The sequence below is a fragment of the Buceros rhinoceros genome, unplaced genomic scaffold (assembly GCF_000710305.1).
Source record: "Buceros rhinoceros silvestris isolate BGI_N320 unplaced genomic scaffold, ASM71030v1 scaffold6593, whole genome shotgun sequence".
NCBI classification, from domain to species: domain Eukaryota; kingdom Metazoa; phylum Chordata; class Aves; order Bucerotiformes; family Bucerotidae; genus Buceros; species Buceros rhinoceros.
In genome coordinates, this window is record NW_010404122.1 from 65,592 (window position 1) to 84,075 (window position 18,484).

Consider the following 18,484-nt stretch of genomic DNA (forward strand, 5'->3'; position numbering starts at 1 on the left):
CACTAGAGTATTCCCAGTGAGAGGAACGGGCAGGGGGGCAGAAACGTGTTTAATTCACTGATGTTCCTTACACGTGGCCTCCCCATCAGTCCTACCCTACAGCACAGCATATCAGCACCAAGTCTGAGAATTAACTAAAACTTAACTGCCTCACTCTTGCCAAGACATTGTTTACATTTTTTTGGACCATATGAACGACCTCTTAAATCCAGACCAACACCATCATTCTTTCCTGACAAATATTCAACGCTTGTTTTTACAGAGAGAACCATATTGATTGTTTCTAACCTTCAATATGAAAAGGCTGCTGCCCTCAGGAAATTATAATCACAGCATCTCTTGATTTGCTAATTACACCTCCTCAAATCTTGGACTTCCTCTTCTCTGTCTGGTTCTCTTTCCACAGGTGGCTTCAGTTCCTCCAGCTCTTCTCCCAGGAACAGCTAATGAAGCTTACGGTCGGTTCTCCATCCCCAGCTAGCAGTCTCCTCTATGAAAGTTGCCAGTTTGGCTTACGTCATCAATGATAGCTGCTCCTCCAAGACACTAGGCTTTGCTCAGCAGCTGGCCACCAGCTCCCTGGACTTGCAGACATCTGAAACAACCACCTGAGCATTTCCTTTGCTACAACACTGCTTCTGGCTTCTTTGTTTTCAGAAGCTGGCCTGCAGCCATGACAAGGGTTCAGAACGATTCCCAAAAGGGACAGGCAGTCTAAACAGAAACGTGATGCTGAAAAGGGGTGCACGTACAATAACCATGTTCTGCCCTGCCTTTTAAGGAATACTAAGCAGCTTGAATGGCTATACACATTTACAGATGAAGCATGTGCTGCAGCATGGCTCAACTGCATAACCACATTATAAAGTTTATTGGTATTTGACTACAAGTGTCCTCTGTCTATTTGTTAAAGTTCTTATCAAAACTTTCCTATCTACGTCAGAGTGAACCACTGTGAATACAATGCAAGTAGGTGTACACTGCCAGTTCTGCTGTATGCTTCTGTCCCTGATAAGACACTTTCCTATTACTGCACTGCAGAATTACACATTTTGTTTAGCTGGAAAAAACCCACAAAACAAACCCTCACAAGTACTTGATCACTGCCCTAATCTTCAAAAAGTTTCAAAAGACGATTGCTGGGGAAACAGCAGGCAATGTACGTCTAGGTTCTGTAAAGATTAAGGTAGCAACAGACTCCTCACAGCATCAGTGCCAAGCTTGCTATCGAAGGCTTTGGGTTAGCACCGTAACAAGTTACAATAAACTTCATACCAGCCTCCAAAAAGAAGTTCACACATTAGCACCAGGATTTAGCTAGAAAGCAAGGCTTAATCTTTAAGAATTTAGTTTGAGAATTAGCTCCTGTGACCAAGATGATGACTGAGTCATTACTTGAGAAAATATTTATTAATCATAACTGGACCCATGTGAGTACTATTTTAAATTCCAAATAAACTAATATGGAATTGATCCATAAAAGGGTCTTCCTGCCACTCAAAGTCTAACCTTTTAGTCTGGAAAAGTCTGCTGGAAAGTACTTTTCTTTGCCCAGTTTGTACAAATACTTTGAAAGCATGCATTACTGCCCATGGTATTTCCACAAATATTACCTCAGGGAAAAGAGAAAACACACTTTTTAACGCTTCCGACTACACCATTAGGAAAGAGTCATATACCACTGCAACATTAAAGAATCTAAAAATACTGAAAATGAAACAGTAATCGTCAACATTGATGTTGCATCTGTACGGTAATCTCTGAGTTACAGTAATTTCTTGTATGGCATTTCTGTAAAGAATAAAGACAACAGTCTGTACAGTTGTTATCACTGTTGCCATTCAGTTTTAATGCACAAGTGGCTTTCAAACTGGATGGGTAGAATACTTATAAATGTACCAGGAAAATCTATCTGACATTTGCCTCCTCTCCATTTTCCTTTCTGACTTCCTTCTTTCCTTTTCCTCTTCCCCTTACTCTGAAAAAACCCTCTTTTGTGGCAGGTGGACAGAGGATTCAATGTTTTATGTCAATGAGAAATGGCCAAATTGATGGGGAAGGTGACACTCACTGTTCTGCTGAACATCTGAAAAACAGGGCAAGAGCAGCAACAGGACTCCAGCATGAAACATGATTCTCTATGGATCTCTGCAAGGGACAGTGAGAGGAAGCTTTCGTGTCTCCTGCTAGGCAGCAACTTTGAGGAGAGTGATGAGGCAAGAAGGGAATGCAAAAGCCCCTGCCTGAACCTGAAATACAGGTTTAACGTAAAGTCAAAGGCCAAATGAGAAACACGAGTGTATATACAAGCGTGGGTGGGAACGAGTCCTGTGAGTACAGAAAATAAGAGAGCTGACTGAAAAAATCTGAGATCAGGTGGTAAACGCAAGAGCAAAACCACTTTTCCAGCACAAAACATTTGCACTACCCTTGGAAAGCAATGCTTTAGGAGACTGCAGAGCTTACTATCTAATTCCATTCTCTTTATTTTGTCTTGGCGCTATCTATGTCAATGGAAAACTATTGCAAAAATAGATACATGCACTTTGGTTTTCCTGGCTTCCAGAACTTGACTGGAATGGAAGCAATGGTTCTAACATTTATCTTCTTTCAAACTGTGGTTTCATTGAAAGGTGGTTGTTTCTTGAGCTTTTACTTAGCATATCATCCGCTTTTTCCGATGCTGCTCCTCAAGTCTTTTTTTTTTTTTTTTTAAGAGTGCCCAGCTGAAGGCTACTTCCAAAATGTATCTGTAAAACTTGTATTTGACAGCTCTTCATTCATAAAACAGACGGAAAAGTGAAGAGTAAGGATGACGAAAATGTACAGAAGGAAAGTAGGCCTGTACAAAAAGCATCACAATCGAAAACAGAGATCATCTGACTCTCCTTTTCACCACGATAGAAATATTAAAAGTAACGTTCTTTGGACTGTGTGTCACATTCAATTCCTAAAACAGAATATCAGCTACTGAGTTTTTTGTGCTGAAAGTCACTTTCCCACTGCTTTTTGTAGACTGTTCGCATTAGTTAACTTTAAAGAGTCCAAGAGGCTTCTGATTGTTTCACTTCCTATTCCTTTCATCCTATTCTTCATCCTGCTGGAATTACTTTTTCCAAATGGTATCAGTAGAGCTGCTAGTCCCCAAGGCTCTTTGTTGATCATTCGCTGAGTTTCATCTTCCTTCTGTAAAATCCAAGCACTTTCTCTGGCCACAGCTACAAATTTCTCCAGCTGTGCCTGATTAACATTCTTGCTGATATTAAGGTCTTGTTCAAAGGGATTCCAGATATAAAGAGGAGACGACTCAGGTTTATTTACTTCCTTTCCCTGCAGACAGTGTAAAGAAAAACCCAAAGTTGCATAAACACATTATAGGCTGAGCAAATAACAAATCATTTGAGTTATTACATTAGCATTAAGAGTAAAACTATTTTTACCTGGTAGAGAATTTTCTGGGGAAAAAAAAGTAGTCATTAATAATCAAGTTAATTTTCCTGGCAACCTGACTGTATAAATCCTGTTCTCCAAATTCTCTTAGTGGTGGATTTCCTTGCCACATTCACCATAGATTTCCTTCAAGACAAAGAACATACAACTACAGCTTGGCCTGCCCGTTCAGCCATTCTCCCACTTGCTTTCCCCGCAAAGCTCAGAGCTCACTCATTGCAACCTTCACTCCTATCTCCATTTGTGCACGGGCACCACGAGTGTGTCACATTAACCTGCACAGCCCAGTTTGATCAACTACTACAGGCACTTAAACTGTTCAAACTATTCCCCTCACAGTGCTCATTAAGAGCCAGTATAACAAAACGAGATTACCACCTTGGCTGAAATTCCTCCCAGTTCAGTCTGTCTTTTAAGTACAGAGCTATTCAGGTCACGGTCTACTTTTGGGCACTTGGTATAGCACACTGCAAGTTGTTAACAACCACATAGTTCGCTATTTAAACGCACTTCCAACTCAGTGCTTATCAGGGCTACTTAGCTGACCTGCTCTGTATTACAGAACCTACGCAAGCCTTCTACCACAAGCTCTAGCAGGCCCCTATCAGCTATTGCTAGTCCAGGAAGCTGGACTAGCTATATACTATAGCTAGTACTATAGCTGTACACGCTAGATACTCTTGCCCCAGGGCCAAGAGGACTGACTAATTGAACAGAAAAACATCACCAGCACAGATGTCTCCCCTGACTAGCTCAGGCTCCAACACGTGTATGGATTTGCTTGCCTTTTTTAAGGCTTAATGTCAATCAAAAGTTCTCCAGCTTAATGAACCAGTTTTTAGTATCAAGCTGCACAGCAAAAAGAACTCTGATGCCAGTAATCCATAGGAGTGTCCACAGAGCAACACGGCACTGAAGCCGTCCATCCTGTAAGCAGCCCCCAGGAACAGATGCGAGTTAAGGTAGTTAGATCTATATGTATTTCCATTATATTTGCATGCGCACACACACATGTATTAATAAATAGAATGACTTAGACATATGAAGTAAACCAAAGTGATAGTGTGGAATGATCATGTTATCTGCCAGGCTTACAGAGTTGTAAGTATGCCTGCAGGAGGAAACTTAGGTGACAAAAACAAGTTTCAGAACTTAGCTGTAAGTCTTCACGCAAACACTGTTTCGGTCTGGACTCCCATCTTTAAACACAAAGCCTGTTGGTATACTGGGTTTGTCATAGACCTCTGCTATATAATGCTTCATGCTATATACTATCACGACATTTTAAAAGTTTTCCTCTCACAAAAGCAAAACAGCTCCTACTTTTTAAAACTGCCACTTTTGTTACAGGACTGTCAAGAAAAATCATACAGGCTTATCATCAAAGTTTGTGCTTTCCATCACTGGAATGACACTGTAAATGTTCTTAATGGTGTAAGTGATTAAGCTCCAAGAGGAAAACTCTCTTCCTTCACAGAAAGGACTCAGTTTCTGGATACAACCAATTCAAACGTACTTTGCACATACAGTTCTGACATTAAAAATGTCAGAAAATATTGCTTAGCATATGCAGTTTGTCAAACAGCAGATAGAGAAATTCAATTGACAATGATGAGAGATTAAAATAAATTTACCTTTCGAAGATTTATGGAATTCTTTCTGAAATCAAAGTTTCCAAAATATTCAAAAAATTCACCCAATAATACATCTAAGGGAAAGAAAAAACAGTAGCCAACAGTAATATTGAGGAAAAGTTCATTTTCAATATGCTCATAAAAATAAAATTTAAAAAAGTTGATGAAGATTCACCTACCAAGTGTTTCTGTATTTTTCGTAGGTTTGATCTTGTTTAAATCACTAACAAACGAGCAATCGTATCCTCCAATTATATGCTTGTCTTTTTCATCTGAAACGAAAATCATGGGGATATTTTAAAGTCATAAGCATAAAAACGACATTGTATTTAATAAAATTCAGATAACAGATGTAATCTAATTAAATGAATGCTATCTTATTAAACAAATCAAATTAGGAGATCATAAGTGAACTTTCAGGTTAAGATTCAACTTAAGTGGTTAAAGATTTAAAAGAAAAAATGGACAGGCAAAAGAAAAGAAGCATGAATAAATGGCGTATTTTAAAAAGCCTACAGCAGTAAGGTATATGACATCTTTGTACCTCTGAAGTTACTTCTTTTAAGTGACAAACCCACTATCTCTGCATACAGAGCTTTATTATACACTAAACAGCACAAATCTCTGAGGTTAATATCTAAGAGTTTTATATTGAGGTTAATATCCAAGAGTTTTAAAAAAAAGTCAGACCCAAAGCATCCACTGTCTTTTCCTGAAAACTTTAAGAATATTAAGAATAGCCTTGTAAAATTTCAGGAAGGTCTTCTGTTTTATGTACAAAAATTCCATAGAATTCTGATGGAAATATTTAAACTGATATTAAAGCAAAGGAACACAGACCTTCTACTCCACTCAAAGCTTCCAAGGAATCATGTCAATAAGCAGCAGGCATGAGTCTAGGAATCAAGAACTTGGGGTGTCATTCTCTACGCTTTCACAAGATTTACTGGAGATAACACACCTGGAAAGCTATGTATGAAACAGCCAGCATATCTTGCTTGTGAAGATATAAGAATTATTTGCAGATGGCCTGAACAGTCTTAAGGATATTATAAACTGTGAGGAAAAAATATAGCCTTTCTTTTAAACATTTGGTATCTATAAAACAACACACATCGTATCAATCTGCACAAAATCCTTAACAACTTCAGAGACATTTAAGACTCTACAAGTCTTCTAAAAAACAAAACACAAAATTAAAAAAAGTCAGCTTGGGAGCACTGATCAAATAAATTACTTTTATCTGAGGCATAGAATAAACCTTTAAAATGCATTATTGTCACCAAAGCAATGTAAGTAAAACTTGCATATTCCCTCAAACCTAAGGCATATATACATTAGTATTTGAGAGCATAAAGAAACCTCTTGGGTTCATTCACCACTTTAGAGAAAACAAACGTGAAAGTCACTCTGGTAAACACATGAACAGCTGTCCTTACCTGACAGTGCTTTAAGCTGGTCTAGTGTTGGAATGATAGGTGGTGATCTCCTTTGCAGAAAAAACATGACCATCATGGTCAGAGAGAAGTTTGTAATCCAGGCACCAGGAACACTATTTGTAAGTCCATGAACACGGGCCCAGCATCGTACACTGAACACTAGCGCTCTTACACGGGGATCAAGACAGCCATAGATATACAAGAGTTCTGAACTTTTTATAGCAATGCTGAAGAAGAAATGAAAAGTAAAAGACATGTAAATAATGAGAGAATTGTGAAGTACTAGATGCAGTGCTCGTTGTTGAGCCCTAGAGCATCAGTTCTAAGAGAAGAGGCTATCCATATAAAAAAAATAATAACTTTTATGTATTAAAAAAATAGAGGAGAATGCCTGAAATAGTCCAGGATGAAATACCTGGTAGTTTTCCATAGTAAGGAGGATACAGTTATGGGTAAATAATAACTGCATTGGCACTGTTTCCTTGTTCCACATCACAGTGGGAGGGGAAAAAAAAACACCATCACATACTCAGGAGTGAAACTATGCAAATCGGGGCGAAAAACACAATTTAGCCACAATTACCTTTGAGGTACATTAGGTAATATCTCTGTCCTAATATGTAACAAACTACAACTAGAACTTCTTTTACGAATTTAATCTAAAAAGTAATAAAGTAATGCATTGAAAAATACACGAAGTGCAGAGGAACAATGAAATCTACAAAACAAGTTAATTTTGTAATTTTCAAATTACTAACGTTTGGCCCTGCTGAAAAAAACAACTGATATAGAAGAATAAAGTTTTTCAGATGGAACAGCTTTTGCTCTGCTTCATCAAAGAAGTTTGCACAGAACTGCCTCCTGACTTATACTGTGGCTGCATACTCAAAACTGATTTTATTGCAAGACATTTGCTCAATACTGCCCTAATGACTCCTCCATATTCAAAAACAGAACTTCAGAATTCAGAAAATTCAGTCTAGGATGTGATTGTATCTGATGTAGACAAATCACAAAATCTGCACTGAAAGTCACAGCACAAGTATTCTGGAAGATAATAATTCGTATTTTACTATTTCCTAACGACACTGAAACGGGTGAGTAACTCTTTTTCAATTATGTACCCCTATGCCAGGACTACGGATGTTTACTGGGTTAAGGTGGGTATTTCTCAATAAAATAAGTGACAGCAAAACAAATTATATGCTTTGCTGGCAACCAAAGGAGAGCAAGCTGGAAGAGGAAAAACAGATGCAGAAAAGTATTTCTAAAAAGCCTGCTCCCTCTATTGGGCAATTCTGTGAAAGGTCCTGAATGACAGTAACACTTCTCGACTTGTTTTTTTGATGCCTTCAAGATACCTTGCCAGGAAACAAGTCTATGCAGGCCCTTAAGAAGAAAAAAATAAGGACACCAAAATAACTAGAAGCCCAGTCATTGAAAATTAACACCATGGAGCTGCTTAATCTGAAAAGAAACCAAGAGAATGCTGTGCACATGCCCATACACACTAAGGGAAGTAACGACCGATGAACGAACACTCTCTTCATTCAATTCCTCATAAGCCAACCTTACCACATGGAGTGGTTTTCAGGTCTAAAGTTTCAGCTAGCAAGTGTTTCCTGTGCTGGAGAAAGGTATCTTAAGCACATTAAAGCCTAAGCTCTAGAAGTCAAAAACACCCTTTCTACTTTCAGAGCCAACACAGACATTCATTAAGAACACAGAGAGGAGTAAACTGAGCAGTTTTCCTGACAGGTTTTCAGAACATAAGTACATTAGTATTCTTCCTAAAGGTTTTGAAACCAGGTCTCACCTGTTGCTGACTGACAGATCACACTGGAATCCTGTTGGTTGATGGGAAAATTTCACCAGCGGGCAGCGAGCATTGAGTATCTTCTGTACGCTCACACATCCAGGACCAAAATGATCAAGACAATCACCAATCACAGAAAGAATTTTCTGGGTTGCTAATCTTTCCGATGGTAATCTTTTCATCTGATATTCCATTTCAAAGGGACCTTTTTTCTAACACAGAGTTTTAAAAGTAAGCTGTTAGCTCTGGAACCAAACAGACATTTAAGAATACTTCTGAAAAACTACAACAATTTGCAAAGGAGTTTGTACAGTTACGATGGGAAGAAAGATGGGAATTATTCAAAGCAGCCCACAGAACTTAAAAAAGATAAAAGCATATTACTTTCTCTTTTATATTCCTTTCCAGTGATTCAGTTTTTCTATATTATTAGTAATCAACTTACTGGAAAGTTATTTGATCAGATGAGGGTATAATACACCTCACTATTGCCTAAAACAAGTAATTCTGGAATTCCCAAGAAAGCATCTATGCTCCGATGGCAAAAAGGAGAATACAATTAAATTAAAGAGGGACAAAACACAACCAAACCACCATTAATTTCAAACCACCAGTAATTCCATTTTAAATCTCAAAGAACAGTGCATTTTTAATGAATCAGGTACCAGTGTAAAGGAAAATGTTATTTCATTTAAAAAAAAAAAAAGTTAAAAATTGTAGCATCCGAATTATTTAATGCTTCAAAATGAAGGTAATTTTCTGTAAAACTTAAAATAATCACTTCACACCAGACAGTTTTGCTGACAAATTAAAAAAAAGTAGAGATGTATTTGGACAACATCAGACATGAGTTTTCCTGTAGGTTTTTGTATTTTGTATTGTCATATTTGTAGTTTATACATCAATAAAATAACTTCATACCTATGAAATCTCTGTTCTCTTTGTAGTCTCTGTATGTTTTTCAGACTCAACTAATTTTGCTTACTAATCCAACATTTGCCATAGAGTTCTCCTCCCCCTTGGAACATGTAATGGGTGAATGAGTACTATACAAACAGCATTACGCAGTGACCTAATGAGTCCTCTGAGACACAGAGGACTCACCTGCTGTCACCAGGTTAGTGCAAAGAAACCATGTACTCACAGACAGGCGAAACAGTTCAGAAGTTCTGGACCTTGCAACCTTTCCCACAAACTCACTTTAGGTACTGAATTTCTGAGTTGCTCTGGCCATCGCTGAGATGACTCCCTGCTCTCCTCTGGCCAATGGTTCCCCAGCTAGCAGGTGTGCATGAACGTACCAGGACGGACGTCCGTAATCCCATTTGGCTGCGTAGCTGCATGCTGCAGCAGGGCTGGCTCGAAGTGAAAGCTGCCTGTAACTATCGACATTGAGGCAGGTAACAGGGAAGAAAAAGACAGGGACTCAGCTGACAAGTAAGTGTGCTGGTGTCAGGACCTTAATGTCTGTGACAAAAATCACAATGTGTCTTCTCAGACTGTAGCCTAATATCTCTCAAAAACTGAATGAAGCCATTTGTAATGATAAAACAGACACTTCATAATTGATGGGATCCTTATATATAGCTCTGGTGACAGCTAGGGTGGATGAAGTACAGATACACTTGTTCTGATCCTATGGTTCTCCCCCTATTCTTGCCATGTTGCTTAAAACAGCAAATGTAGGTTTTTATTACATTCGCTGTTATAAATAATGTTAACTGTTACTTTGGGGCAAATTGATACAGCAACCTAAGCAAGAAGCATAACTGTTTTAACACAAAAACTGTTACTCTAAAGATACCACAGAAGTCTCTTAAGTCATTCACTGATCTCCCAGACTGTCCGCATGTTAAAAATAACATACCTATGGTCAAACACTGTATTGATAATCCACTCTTGGTAAAGAATGCTCCCCCTTCTGCTGTTTAAATTCACAATTAGTAACCAGTTTGCTGTAAGACTCAAAAAATGTTACTTAATGTGAATAGGTGCTGAAATGCCTGGTGCTTTACCATTGATGGTACCTCCTGGAGGGCTGCAGTAGTACAGAAATCAGAAGATAACCTTCCTGTCACTGCTATACATCTTATAACTAAAGCTACCTCCCCTTGTCTTCACCTGTTTTAAGACACTCAACTTATGTATACTAGTAACACAATTTGCCAGGGAGAGTGTCATTATCCCTAGAAATCCCACTGCCAACTATGTAAGACTTTTGCCTTCCTCTGAAGTATTGCCTGTGGCCTATCGTAGGAGATACATCTAACAGCTTATTTTGTTGTATTTGGTTTATGTGGCAAGGTTTTGGTACTGGGGGAGCTACAAAGATGGCTTCTGTGAGAAGACACCAGAACCCGCTCCTCATGTTCAACAGAGGGAGTTCCAATCAGCTCCAAGAACGGGCAGCCACTGGCCAAAGCTGAGCCCATCAGCGATGCTGGTGGTACCTCTCTGATAACGTATTTAAGAAATCGTAAAAAATTCCAGTAGCTGCGAGAGTGAGAAAAACATGAGAGAAACAACCCTGCAGACACCAAAGTCCACGAAGAAGGAGAGGGATGAGGTGCTCCAGACACCAGAGCAGAGATTCCCTAGAAGATCGTGGTGATGCAGGCTGTCCTCCTGCAGCCCATGGAGGACCACAGAGGAGCAGACATCAACCCTGCAGGCCATGGAGGACTCCACGCCACAGCAGGTGGATTTGCACAGAAGGAAGCTGCAGCCTGTGGAAAGTCCATGAAGGAGCAGGCTATTGGCAGGACCTACAGGCCATAGAGAGCAGCAGGTTTTCTGGCAGGACCTGGACCCTGTGGGGAATCCACACTGGAGCAGTTGATTCTGGAAATACCCCTGCTGGAGCAGTTCTTGAAAAGCTGCAGGCCGTGGGAGGTAGCCCATGCTGCAGCAGGGCAACAGCATGAGGAGGAAAGAGCAGCAAAGATGAAGTGTCATGAACCGACCACAAAATCCATTCCCCATCCCCCTATGTTGCTTGAGGGGAGGAGGCAGAAACACTGGGAGTGAAGTTGAGCTGGGGAAGAAAGGGAGGTGGTGGAAAGGTGGTTTTAATTTCAGATTTTTGGTTTTGGGGGGTTTTTTTCATTTGCTTTTTATTATTTTTTAATTTTTTCACTATCCTACTCTGTTAATAACTGGCAAAAATTTAAATTAACCTTCCCCAAGTGAGTCTGTTCTGCCCATGACGGTAATCAGTAAGCGATTTCCCTGACTTTATCTTGTCCCATGAACTTTTTTATCTTATTTTCTTTCCTCATCCTGTTGAGGAGGAGGGAGTGAGAGAGCACCTGTGTGGGCAGCTGGAGACCAGCCAAGGTTAACCCATCACACCTACAAAGCACAAAACCCTCTAGGTGCTGTGACCTTAGTTTCCCATTTTGACTATTCTTGAATCAAGACACAACAGTTGCACTAATCATTTTTATACTTCTTTACAGGAAACAGAATCGTAGAATCATTTTGGCTGGAAGAGACAAGTCCAACTGTTAACCCAGCACTACTACATCACCATGAAATCGTGTCACAATGCCACATCTACACATCCTTTAAATACCTTCAGGGATGGTAACTGCACCACCTCCCTGGGCACCCTGTTCCAGTCCTTCACAACCCTTTCGGTGAAGAACTTTTTCCTACTATACAGCCTAAACCTCCCCTGGCACAACTTCATGCTGTTTTCTCTAGTCTTATTGCTTGTTACTTGGGAAAAAGACAGACTTGCACCACGCTACAACCTCCTTTCAGGTAGCTGTAGAGAGTCATAAGCTCTCCCCTCAGCCTCTTCTTCTCCAAGCTAAACAACCTCAGTTCTCTCAACTGCTCCTCATAGGACTTGTTCTCTAGAACCTTCATCAGCTTCATTGACCTCCTCTGGACAGACTCCAGCACCTCAATGTCCTTCCTGTAGTGAGGGGCCCAAAACTGGACACAGTATTCAAGGTGTGGTCTCACCAGTGCTGAATACACGGGGACAGTCACTCCCCTGCTCCTGCTGGCCACACTATTGCTGATACAAGCCAGGATGCCCTCGGCCTTCTTTGTTGCTTGGGCACACTGCTGGCTCACGTTCAGCATGCTCTAACACACCTTAATTTTGTACATGCTTTCACAGGATGCAGCAGATGTGCGTATGCTTTAACACTCCAAAATTTAAAAAAAAACCCAAGATCATCAGCTTTGGTGCTTGTAGTCTGCGTTTGCACATGAGACAAAACCTCACTGCAACACAGAGAGTATGAGAGTGCCAGGTAGCCTATTAACCTACCACATAACCTGAAGACATACACTTAGTATCCGTGCTGGCTTTCGCTGCAGCACCCCCCATGTCTGTCAACTGTCCACATGTAATCACAACTGCTAGTAACGCTGTCCATCTCTAAACAATTCCAAAGTTCACAACAGAACTTCTATTTCTACGGAGGATTAATTATTTAATAATAAAGAGATACTTAAAAAAACGTACTTTGAAAACAGACACTTTATACTTGAAAGATTTTTCCCTCAAAATTTAAGAGGCAACTTTACTGTTTAAATGTAAAAGTTCCTAGAATTTTGCATTTCCCATGCATGCACAATGATCCTACTCTTCAGCTGACATAATGGCTTTCACTGTATTTGATCACTGCAATAATACTAAAAAATATACACCTTCGAAGACATATATATACGCGCACACTTCTTTAAAAGTAACATGCATGGCAATATACAAATTGTACAGTAAAGCTGAGTGAATTTTCCATCTTCAAAAGCTTAAGGCTGTTGTCTTTTTTTTTTTAAGGAAAACAAAGCTAGTTTTTCCCAAACTATCTGTCACCATACAAAGAAAAATAAAATTTCAAAATGCCAGAATCACTTACTTCATTACCCATTCAGAATCCATGAAGAATCCCAAGTTCTCCACAGGGCATTTCTGATCCAACTCTCCCTTCTTCCTATCCTGATTCTCATCTCTCCTATTTTTTTTCTCCAAGCCAAAAGGATATTTACACTGTCCACAGTCAAAAAAAAGTATCAAGAAATAAGATCCTTCCAAAAATGCCTTGTCTAGTCCCTTCCCATTCTCTATGCCTGCATGCGCAAGGACTGAGACACAACCTACTCTAAATAATCATTATTATTTGAAGCTGCCCAAATAACACCACGAAACATTTGAACTTGGTTCCAAGTCATGCAGATTTATGAATCATAGCATGGGTAAAGACATGATTAAGATGATATTTGATATATACATTGAAAACCACAATATTGCTCACTGGCAGTCTTGTCACCCTTCAGCTTCTCAAGGTGGTGATGCAAATTCTGTACTTTGGTCAGCAAATTCAAGTAAGCATATTTCAATTTCAAGCCTCTATACTTGCTTAGTAATCACCACTTGTCTTGGTGCTTACTGTTGTATTACCAAGGAGGCATTCAAATAATTATAAAGTATCTTAAGGAAAGTCTGGCAAATGAAAGTATCTGCATTATTGATCTGGCTTAGTTTCTGTTTCGCTCCTAGGTCCTGGTCCCCAAAACACCTACGGTTCACATCTACCAGCTTACCCTCAGGTTCCTTTCAGGAGTAAGCCAACTAATTCCCTTCATAATGAAAATCAAGTGCTGTTAACATGATTATTTTCTCTGAACAGACAACACAAATACAAACATGTGTGCCACCTGCAACTATTGACCAACACTATCCCAGGTCTTAAACTTCACACCCACATACCTCCTTATATGTGTGTATATATGCACCCCAGTACGTAATTCTGTAACTCTTCTGCAGCATGAAGTCAACTCTTCAAACTAAGAAAAATAACCTGACAACCCTTACAAAATGCACACACACACAAAATTATTATGCTTTAGAACATGGAGGACCCTAAAAATCAAAGCCAAGCTTTGAAACAGCATGGATGGAGCCCAGCAGCTCCAGAAAATAAAACACAACAGTAGGATGGAACAGTCTGACATTGTTGAATCCATTTTGGAGGATGAGGGGGTTTTTTTCACAGGGCAATTCCCCCTATCAGTCTATGTAAACACCAAATCATTTTCTTCCTATTGTAAGGAAGATCTCTTCCATGTCACATCCAACTTTTGAAAGTCTTCAAACCCAAACATGCAAATAAGCTCGTTCACAGTGTATATGATGAGCTCATGTAGAATCTAAGTATAAAGAAACTGATTTCTGTGTGTGAAACAGCAAATGAGCTGCTCTGCTGAAGAAATCCAACAGACTGCAGATGCACAGCATAATCTTACCATTTTTCTGGCATGCTTTTGCGTGTCATGGAAGTCCAGAAACATGTCCACATCACATCCCAACTTGCCAAAGGTGTTAACTGAAGAACCAAATGGCTTTACTGTGCTGTCTGGAAAATATGCACGTGCAAAATCCTGGACCACGGAACAGGCCAGAAATCGGAGCTTGATATTTTCTTCTGTAAGCTGATACTCATTCAGTAGTATGTACATCTGACTGCTTATCTAGGTAAAAAAATAAACACCGTAAAAATACAGGGACCGATCTTCTATCTAGTAACATGTATTTTCACCTACATAATATCGTTGCAATTAGAATATTTTTTTACTCTCAAACAGGTTTGTTTCATACAGAAAAAATTATTTTGACAATTAAAAATTACTAATTTCATCTCTTTGTTTCAGTGTAGGGGAAATATTTACACAAATTTCTACTGGGGGTTACTTTTGTTTCACAGAAGTTAACATAAGATGCACATTGACCACTTGCAAATCTGAAATGGACACAATTCATTTTTAATCGAGAGAGATCTAGAAAAACTGCACTTACACTGTCTGCATGACAAAGCTTTTGAATAAGGTCTTTCACTGGAATGTGACACTGGGGAGAGAGTTGAACTGATATCTCTTCAGCAGCTTGACTCACTGGGTTTTTCAGCATGAAAGTAAAAAGTCTAGATTTAAATGGGACAACATGATGGTCTGCAGCACTTGGGATTCCAATAGCATCCTGCAGTGAGGCTATACTGTTCTTCTCTGAAAATTCTATTAAAACATGGATACCCTAAAACATTAAGAACAGAAATAGACAGAGTTAAATAAACACATACAAGCCTTGAACTGATTGTACCAATATTATTCAGATGTTTCTGGGAGGGCTGAGACAGTTTAATATGACAGTCCTGAAGCTAAATGCTAGGTTCTGTACCTCAACACTCTTCAGACCCTTTTTCACAAGAGGTCACAAATATTTGAGATATGCTATTCTCGGCCGTAAGCACTAAACATAAAAGCTCTAAAATCTCTTGATCTTTACAACTGTGATGCTCAAGAAACACATAAAAAAGGGTTAGCTCTAATGTTAAAACAATGAACTGTGCCATGCAAAAGTTTCAAAGGTTTCATGCAAAACAGATTGCTAGCTATTCCTTTGTTTAGCTGACTTATGAATAAAAATCTGTTGCTCAGAAACTTGTAAACATTAAAAAAGATAAAACTTCCTAATATACTAATTATATATAATTTGCTTAACTTGCATGTATGAGGCCTTGACCAAATGTTGGTATTTCTTTTTGTCTAAGTCTAAATTTTAGCTTACACTGTTAATTACTTACACGATTTTCAAAAAAGAAATGACTCTTAACATCTCCATGACTGGATAAATACTGCAGTAACTTTCTTTCGTTAAGTCTTGGTGGGCACTTAATTAAAACAGTCCGTTCTGCTTCATCCAATCGTTCTGTCTGGACCTCAGTAAATGTCTTCTTTCTGGTATTGACTTCAGTATCTGTGAGAAGAAATGAGCATCAAGGCTTTTTCTAGATAAACAGAAATATTTAAAACTGGTTTTAGTACATTTAATCTCTTCCTCTGGATTGAACAACTGAACAAAGGTTTGTCCTGGCACTCTCTAAGAAGGTTATAGCAAAAGGGAAAACAACCAAGAATTAATGAAAGACACAAACCTAAGTGTATTTCTCTCACAAACGCATACATCTGCAAGCACAGGGAATAGGAAACATAGGAAGAAAACAACACTGACTTCCTTTGATGCCACAGGCAGCTTGATGCTACAAGGAATCTTTGCTGCTCTTTGATTTGCATTTCACCATCAAAAAACTCAGCACACACAGTCAGACTCTACACACAAGTCTGGAAATACCAGCTAGGGTATGACGCAGAGCTAGACCTTTGGCAAGCTGCACTGAAAAGATGATTTCTCTCACCTACCACAAAAACAGCACTTTCACCTTCAGAACAATTCAACGCTTGCTTATTTTTACAATTCATAACCTTCTTTTACAGTAAACTCCTACCCAAAATTTTCACTCAATGCTACACTTTGATCTACTCTACTAAAATAAACCCACAGATCAGTCATCTCTCCACACTACTGGCAATCTACAGAGCTGCTGACAGCCTACAGAACTAACATGGAAATAAGACATGCTGGAATATCCAGAAAGAAAATTTTTACTTGATTGCACATAGGCAAAGGAGCCACATCTCAATTTTGAAATCACAATCACTTCCCTGTGTAACTCTCAAACTAATCCACTGACCACATCACATTACTGGAGCCTGTGAAGTTGCTACCTGTTAACGCTGCCATTTGTAATTACAGGGAACCTGGAGAACACGCCGTTACTTCCCTGCAGCCACTATCTGCCACAGGGAGATTCAACAGAGAGCTCTTTGTTCTATGTTTTTGATTTTGAGGAACCTGCAGGATATTGTGGCCTCAAGAAAATCTTGATTATCATCTAACGACACTTTTTAGTATTTACTATTAGTTTTTTAAAAACGTTTCATTTTGCAAGCTTATTGAGCTCTCACACAGGCTTGTAAATCATAAATACCCAAAATAATTGTTTCAATAGCTCAGTTTGACACAGCATTTTTCATCAGAAGGCCAAAGCAGTACTTTAAGAAGATGATAAACATCCAGTTTTCTGTAAAGGCAGAGAAGTGTGACGTGACTGAGAGGCAGAAAGGACAAGTCTCACAGACAAGTGACACAATCAGGAGATGAATCCAGATCTCCTCACTCCCACAGCTCTCTGCATTAGGCCAGAGCGCCTACGTGATTCTTGCTTGCTTTACTACCTGTACATGCTTAGTTACTATAACAGAAGATGTGCTCTGACATCTCCTCCCAGATCTGCTGTCACTCGCACAGTCTGAGCATAGCACAAATGCAGATGATCACACCCAAATGGTGGCTGTAAGCACTTTAAATACATTAGGTGCAGTCCACTTTGCTTTCTTCCCCTGTTCCACTCAGCATGTCCAGTCACCACCACAGTTTCACAATTATTTTAAACACTTCACGTTATTTTAAGCACTGCTGCTGGAAGAGACAGCCCCATCTTCCGCATGGTGCCTGTACACATCCTACTGCTGCCCTCCGCATGCTGATGCCAATGCAAGCACTTCACACAGTCATGTAGGAAGCCAGCTGAGATTAATGATCACATTCATACACCAAAACGAGAATGATTAACTGAAATCCGGAATTGTTCCTCAATCCAATTTGCTGCATATTTTTTGGTACAAGGACAAGAACAGCAAAAGATTCTTGGTTTTGTGAAACTGACAAACAGCCTGATCTCCTCTCTTTAAAGTTTGGTACCTAGTGTTTTTCAAGCTCAGAAACATGAAGGTAAGAACCAGCATTGGCCTCAGGCTCATAAATGCATTAATTGTAACTCACAGGGACCACCCGAGCACATCAACAGTGGACACTCCTCTAATTCTTGGCTGGTACTAAAGACACAGCATCAACTAGACGTTCCCTGTACCTGTTTTAAGGGGTCTCTCAGGATAACCACGGTCACTTCATTTACCACTAGGTGATATCGACATTTAATAAAACAAGACCAAGACAACGACAGTGGGTTCTGGCCCCCTGAACTGCACCCTGGCGCTACGGTCGGAGGAGCACAGGCCGAGCCCGCTGCTGTCGGGATCCATTCCCCGGTAAGGGCTCCCCGGGCACCGCTAGTGCCCAGGCGCCTCTCCCGAAGCCGAGCCACCCGCTGCAAACACGAGGGCTACTCTACTCCCTACACCCTCGCCTGACCTCACCGCCCTCCCCGGGAAAAACAGCCGTGCCGCGCGGCACCACACGGCAGCCAGGCCCTGGGGGGAACGCGGCACGG

At 39.8% G+C, this 18,484-nt stretch overlaps 1 protein-coding gene across 1 annotated transcript; it reads right to left on the reverse strand.

Annotated features, from left to right (window-relative positions):
• Window positions 1-2,754: 2,754 nt before the first annotated feature.
• MTPAP (mitochondrial poly(A) polymerase) lies at window positions 2,755-18,296 on the reverse strand. The gene is made up of 9 exons (XM_010133245.1): window positions 18,254-18,296; window positions 15,938-16,110; window positions 15,154-15,387; window positions 14,604-14,828; window positions 8,340-8,551; window positions 6,524-6,750; window positions 5,264-5,356; window positions 5,085-5,158; window positions 2,755-3,330 (listed from the first exon to the last, which is right to left on the reverse strand). Exons 1-9 carry the CDS (start codon window positions 18,294-18,296, stop codon window positions 2,992-2,994), a joined length of 1,620 nt encoding a protein of 539 aa, XP_010131547.1. The 3' UTR covers window positions 2,755-2,991.
• Window positions 18,297-18,484: the final 188 nt, after the last annotated feature.

Bases quoted from the DNA above. Each gene is read 5' to 3' on its own strand.
- MTPAP (XM_010133245.1), bottom strand. From the start codon at position 18,296: ATGGATCCCGACAGCAGCGGGCTCGGCCTGTGCTCCTCCGACC. The intron at 5,357-6,523 runs GTAAGGACAGCT...TTTTCGTTTCAG, and splicing joins CCAGCTTAAAGCACTGTCAG to ATGAAAAAGACAAGCATATA. The intron at 5,159-5,263 runs GTAGGTGAATCT...TCTTTCCCTTAG, and splicing joins GAAAAATACAGAAACACTTG to ATGTATTATTGGGTGAATTT.